We start from the raw sequence: 7139 nt of genomic DNA on the forward strand, positions 1-7139 counted from the left end.
TCTTTTTTTCATGATCACTAAAGGAATTTGTAAGGAAGGGAGCTGGAATGACCTCTCAAATGTTGTTTGCTTTGTACTATTACTTTTTAATTGTAACCTTTAGGTTTGAATCGGGGAACTTGTCAAATAACATTGAAAAGTTTCAAATACACTTACCTTAAAGATCCTGTGGTTTCTTTTGCCTACATTTTTAAAAGACTTCTTACATAGAAGATGCTGTCAAATAGGTATTCTTTGTAAAATGGAAATATTGTGTGATTATTTCCTTTTCTTTGGGTGATTTTTAAGCATTAGAAGTAGCATTCAGGTTTTAGGCAGTTTTCCAGGGGAGAGATGATTCCTTGGATCATGTTACATGATCAGATTTGTTGCTGACAATTGTATTTATGTCTGCAAGCTCAGGTGCGCTGAGGCAACTGCCATTCCAGAGCAGGAACTGCCTCTTGTGTTTTGGTACGTCTTTGAGAACCCTTTGTGTGATGCTGTAACACAAACAGCAAATCTTTGTGGTTGTCACAATAAACTGCTTTGATTTTTACAGCTAAAGTTTTGCATTGAGTATCTTGATCTGGTACATTCGGTAATGCTACTGGGAGATTGAGTCTTAAGGTACTGTATGGTCAGTAATAATATTCTTGGAGTATGATTCTAAAAATGTTACTAGAAGGGTAGGATAAGATGAAAATCTAACTTAAATTGACATTTAAACAGGGATTTCTTTGTACTGCTTTGCTGTCCCTCAAACATGCAGCACCATCTCCTTTTACTTGAGCCTTGCTTTTGTAATTTTTCTTTGATTTTTGGATCCTCTCCCATTTCTTCAACCTTGCATTTCATCCATCCTGTATTGTGGCTTCTGGACTTGCTAGTATTGTCTTTTTTATTCCCAGACTAGCCCCATTTTATAATTTCCGAGTTTGAAATCAAGAAATTTGGCCTTGTGCAACTGTGAGAAGGCTTAAATCCAGCAAAAGCAGTTATTAATGACAAGTGATAAGAAGAAACTTACTTAGTTTTCTTTCCATTGAAATAAACCTCTAATTCTATCAAAATCCATTATAAAAGATGAAGACTGTGATGTGGTCATTTTATGGTAGTGCCTCTTGGATTATTTGGAAAAGATCACCTTTGTCTCCAGATTTTGCCTTTGGAATTTAATGTGATTCATCCTGGGATTTAAAATTTACATTGCCAGTCCTGTGGTGTGGTTCTTTGGTGTGTTTCAAAGGTACTTATTCACGTGTTGTGTTAATTTTTAGTCCATAAGAACTTTCATTAATAATGAAAACCTAAGAGGTGAAATACAGAAATTAAGCGTGGCTGCTAATGTAACAGTGACTACTGGTATCTGGTAGTTTTATGCTCTATACCAATTCATTTGAATTTTAAACTTGCTAAAAAGTCTTAACTGAATGTTTTCCTGGCATGCAACAGTTCTATTAGCTGATCGTTTCTGCTAATTGTATCAGATGGTGAAAAATAGGTTCTTAAGTTTTACCATTTTCTGAATTCTTCTGCCTAGGGTCAGCTTTACCTGCTGGTGACAGACCAGGGCTTCCTTACAGAAGAGAAGGTTGTCTGGGAAAGCTTACACAATGTGGATGGTGATGGAAATTTCTGTGACTCCGAATTCCACCTACGGCCTCCATCAGACCCAGAAACTGTTTACAGAGGGCAGCAGGATCAGATAGATCAAGTACTGGATTTCTGCCTTTCTGTTGTTTTCTTTGCTTGTGACTATATATAGCAGCTAGTACTTCCGTTTAGCCATATCTATGTATATTTATACAGATGTATATGTAATCACATGTAGATGGGACTATTTAAAAAAAAAAATAGAAGATACTTAGGTTGAGGTTCTCAAAAGTGCAGTTTTGAAGTATTAGCATGACTTCACAGGAGGGGGAAGAGTAAGACTGTGAATAATTTTGAGAATCCAGGTTTAGTCTCTCAAAATCCACTCCTGCAAAGAATTTATCTGGTAAAATGTCACATCTGCCTTTTATATGGGAACAGAAGCAGCGCTGTGAAACTTCTGCCCTGTAACAAATTAATTTCTGCTCATGAATATTGTCTTAACTAAACTTTGCCTTCTGATGCCCTCCTACTGAATGTAGGACAAAAAAACCCACATAGTAGATTGCATGTGATGATAGTTGTTACTCTTAACTATAAACAATAGTTTCCAAAGTCATGTCTAAGACAGGAGTTATTTGTACCAGGTAATGCATAACAACAGATGATCACCATTACTGGTTACTGTTTTTTTAAAGTACAGGGGAGAAGGAAAAAAAAGTAAGATTCTCTTTAAGTGCTGTCTTGCAGAATAAAGCATCTGGCAGAGATTACAGGGCTAGTAGTATTTACAGTTGCTTTTCTGGATATATCCAAGACTACCTTTTAATAAAAAGGTTTACTCTTTAGGATTATCTGATGGCATTGTCTCTACAACAAGAGCAGCAAAATCAAGAGATTAACTGGGAACAGATCCCGGAAGGAATCAGTGATCTAGAGCTAGCAAAAAAGCTCCAGGAAGAGGAGGACAGGAGAGCTTCTCAGTACTATCAGGAACAAGAGCAAGCAGCTGCTCAGGTCCAGGTAAGAAAGCATTATTACGTAATATGTTCCTGAATTTTAAGAGAATATTAATAGTGCTTTAGACTGGTGAGATTAATATTTACATTTTATATGGCAAGTGATGGGATGAATACTGGAATCTTCAGGAACATGCTGTAATTGTTGGGGTGTGTGTGTGCAGATCTGGCAGTTGCTGCCACTTACACCTTTTGAAGTAGGCCTAAACTAGTATTTCATCATACTGATTAAGGTGCAATGATGGGATGAGTTAATAGGTAAGGTTTCAAAGATTGTATTAGCTAATACTTTACATTATTTGGAAACTATGAGCTTTTCAATAGTAGTTTATCAGGTTTTGGCTTGCAGAAGATCTTTGCTTTACATTTTTAGGTCTTTCAGTCTATGATACCATGTCAGTCAGTCCTCTTTTAAATAAGTAAATGAACAGTTTCTTTTAGTACACATCCCCATAAGCAGATGCATACAGAATGCTTTAGATGTGCTTCATCCACATCTAGGTACAAAATTGCCATGTAACTGAATCTTACGTGCACAAGGCAATATTGAAATTGGTGTTCTGGATTCAGAGAGTTCACTGAAGACTCCTAAGTGCTTTTATTTACAAAGTAAAAAAAAAAAATCTGTATGAAGGATAAATCTTTGATGGCCTGAAGCAATTCAGAACCATTAACTGATGTGCTTCTTAAGCATGAAACAAGAATTTTTACAAAGGTTGTGTTATTTCCACTATTTATTTATTTAACAGAATCATCAGTAGCTGCTTCTAAGGCTGCTGCTGCAAAATGGTAGAACAGAAAAGCCTGCTTAATAGGAGTGAACAGTGTCCTCATTTGCAGCTGTGAATGTGTAACAGCTGAAACTGATAAATTTACAAAACTCTGTTTGCCTTTGCACACCAGCCCTCTCTTTGCCAAGTACTCAATAGGTTTCTGGTCACAAAAAGCTGCTGCTTTCCCATATCTAGCTGTCAAAACCAACACTTTCACTCTGCAACTTGTGAAATGTGGATTAAGTTCTTAAAGAAACAAAGGAAATATTCCAGTACAGTAATACAGAAATGCCAGAAAAGACTTAAAGCCAAATTTTTTCATTGAAACAACTGATCTGAGTATGTGGACACCCTAGAAAGGGCATGAAGGGCTGGAAATGTATTTGCAGGGGACTTCATTTTTTAGAAGTCAGGAGTTTTGTGATGGAGTATTTATACAAAATGACGGGCTGTTTTTGAAACAGTTAAACTTTGTGACGTTGAACAGAGAAACACTTCAGACTACATCTACAATGATGTTTGCTTTATTGAGGACTTTATTTTTTTTCTACATAGCAGGTGCAAGCTGCTGCTTCTCCAGCAAGCGGAAGACAATCTGGGAGTAATGAACGCAAACGTAAAGAGCCAAGAGAGAGAGAGAAAGAAAAAGAGAAGAATAGCTGTGTTCTCTTGTAAGAGAAACTGGATTTAGAGTGGAGCCAAGTGCATGTCCTCAGAAGCTAAAACAAGGAATGAAAAGGAAGACAAACCTGTTACATGCCGCCTGTGCCTGATTACCCCATGGATTTTGTTCATGTTTCAAGAGCGGATGGGTGACTTTGTTACAATCACACAGACTTTCTTCAGAGTCATAGTGTGTGCTGCTCAAGAAGGAATTCCAAATCACAGTTGGATGTGGCTGTGCTTTGAGCTAGTCATAAGAAATACTGCACCTTGTAGCTGAACACAGAAATCATGGCAAGTTTTGTGTCATAGTGACATCCATTACTCATTACATCAGTTAGTAAGCTATTTTATCTTCTACTCTAAACAAAGGAGGTAATTCATTTTCTGTACGGCTTTTTCTTCAAGTCTGTACACTAGCACAAGAGTTCTGTGTTACTTACAAGGTATGAAACTATATCTTAGACTGGGTATAGTCTTCACAAGAGAAGAGCCCAAATAACAGCTGGGCACTGCCTCCTCAGTGAGTCCAGATTTCTTTGCTTCTGGATCTGGTATGTTCGTTTTCTTGAACCCAGATTTATACTGTTACTGCTATCATTGCACCTCCCAGCCAGCTTTCTTGCCCCAAGAATAAGTGACTTGATAGGCATTATACAAAAAATTGTCATAGAAAATGGGACACTTTATTAATAAGCAAGATGAATATTGTTTGCTTTTCTTGCAATTACAGACTGGGTATGGCAACTCAGATTTTATCAGGGTTAAACAAGTAATTTTATAGGTAGCTTCTTTTTCTTTGAGTATTTTTTTCTCTTGTAGGTAAACTGGACCAGATAAGTTCTTATTTATTGACCTCTCCATATGATAGGTGAATGATGAGAGGAAACTAAGGTCTGTAATAATCATTATTCTATGTAAGAATGCAGAGTTAAAATAACTAACTATCTGCCTTTTCCAGAAGTACCTTGAACTTTAACATGTTAACATGTCCACTTGTATATGTAAGCAAGTGTACTGTAGTTAAAAACACTTTTGTTCGTTTTATAAAACATGTATCCTTAAAAAGCACACTTCTGAAGGGTAAGAGAGAAGCAAGGCTGCTCTCTGAGATTGGTTGGAAAGGTGGTCAGGTGTAATAGTTCTGTTGAAATCACTAATTTACAATTTTTGGAAACCAGATTTTTCTAATTTATGGGAACCAAATAAACATGTTATGTCTTGTAGTATTTATAGACAATACAGAAACAGAATACGTGCTGAATTTTGAGGGAACCACAAATCTTCCTCCACTTCCATTCAGTTGATAACAATTACCTTCTTGCTGAACCTTTTTGATAAAAATCTTGATTTAGCAATTTGTAGATACTTTTTAAAAAGCCTACTTCTCCTGCACAAGTTATGTGTTCATGCTCTAAGCCTGGGTAAGTGCATTAATATACAACAAACTGAGAAAGCCGAAGCAGCCAGGTGGAATATGACATTCCTGGTTTTAGGTGTTTGGAGAATGTAAGAGAGTGGGTGTCAAAACTTAAGTTCACTGTTAAAATGCTGCTCTATTTCAGGCAGCCTTGCTGCAGTGATGGGAACTAGTCATCACATGTGTTACAAAACTAGAATGGAAACTAGATGGATAAAGGAAGAATGTCTTATTAACTAAAGGGCCACTTTTTTCTTCCATGCCTTTTTCTCTTTTGCTTGTGGGGTTCTTTTGTTGTGGGTTTTGTTTTTGTTTTTATTTTTTTCCACTTTTGTTACAATTTCCCTTTTATAATAATGTAGTGAACAGCAGGAGGTCTGTCATACACAAACTGTAAATTTTTAAATTTCTCTGTTCTACAGAAAAGTCATGCCCAGAAAAGTAATTTTAATACCTAATGTATTAGATAATTTTCTATGTCAAAGCAAAGGTCAATGTCTTTTTTCCTTTGCAGCATCCTAACTTCTTCAAACAGATTGATGTGACGGAGGATCACCAACATAATGACTTACCTACTATAAGCAAATAAGAAAATATTTCAATAGTGTCAATAACAAAGACTTTAAGCCAGAATGTTGTTTAAAAACATTCTGTTACTAAGATTTTTTTTTTCTGAATTTGTGTATTTACATTTATTTATTGACCTTGAAAAATAAATATGTCGAGCTAAATGTTTGTTATCTTATTATTTGCAGTGACTGTATTGCCACTTTAAATTCCTTTTTGACCAAATCTAGCTGGAGCAGGCATTTTGGCCATTGAGGATTTCATTATGCCTAAGATAGTTGCTCTTAATGGAAGAATTCATGTAACGTTTCCAGTTTCCAACAGATGTGCCAGAGACGACATATGCTTGTAGTTATGGTACTACTGTCATTTGGTCATTAAGGAAGAAGAGCTAAATATCAATGCTCATCATGAAGTCTTGCACTTTGAGATAATTCAGTTTCTCTCTCAATAAAGGAGTAGGGAAAAAAACAAACAAACAAACAAAAAACCATTTCATGTTATCTGAGATGGGAAACAGTTCCACAGTTAATACTCTCTTTTATTTTACAGGTCTTGAAGCTTTGGAAAGTAAAGAATTCCTGAAATCTAGGGCATTGTTCTGCATGAGTTGAGCTTGTTAAAGCAAAAGTTGTAAGCAGATGAGTGCATTAATATCCAAAATGAAATACATACAGAAGCTTAATTTATACCCTACTGTGACTATCCATTCCACAAGCAACTCTCACGGTTGGTATCTGTGACAGTATCTCGTAATTTAGAAAACTGAACAGAACTGGCTTTATCTCAACCAATGAGAGCTTGAGAAGAATATTACAAAATACTCACAGAGTACCAGAAAGATAATGTCTAGATATTCTTATTTCATTTGCCTCTTCTTTTTTTGAAGCTCATGTTCTGGAGAAAGGGCACAGATCTAAACTATTAATCTGTTTATACAATTTAGCATGCACGTGCTCAAAATAACTAAATTTTATATATATATAAAAACTGTCCAGAAAAGTAGAGTAGATCTTGTTTTCCACTTGATAGAAGCTAGCACAGGAAACAGAATCACAGAATTTTTGTTGTTGTATTGTAGTTGTGGAATAACGCTAAATACAAGTATTCTTAAAATTAGCA

At 35.9% G+C, this 7139-nt stretch overlaps 1 protein-coding gene across 2 annotated transcripts in view; it reads left to right on the forward strand.

Annotated features, from left to right (window-relative positions):
* MINDY2 (MINDY lysine 48 deubiquitinase 2) overlaps positions 1-6475 on the forward strand; it is a 28367-nt gene extending 21892 nt beyond the window's left edge. For both annotated transcript variants that reach the window (XM_054168866.1, XM_054168867.1), the window contains exons 7-9: positions 1523-1696; positions 2425-2598; positions 3923-6475. In XM_054168866.1, coding sequence (XP_054024841.1) covers positions 1523-1696; positions 2425-2598; positions 3923-4042 — 468 coding nt within the window. In that variant the 3' untranslated portion in view covers positions 4043-6475. The remainder of the gene's footprint in view (positions 1-1522; positions 1697-2424; positions 2599-3922) is intronic.
* The last annotated feature ends 664 nt before the right edge of the window (positions 6476-7139 follow it).

This window comes from Dryobates pubescens, chromosome 17 (genome assembly GCF_014839835.1).
Source record: "Dryobates pubescens isolate bDryPub1 chromosome 17, bDryPub1.pri, whole genome shotgun sequence".
In the NCBI taxonomy this organism is placed as follows: Eukaryota; Metazoa; Chordata; class Aves; order Piciformes; family Picidae; genus Dryobates; species Dryobates pubescens.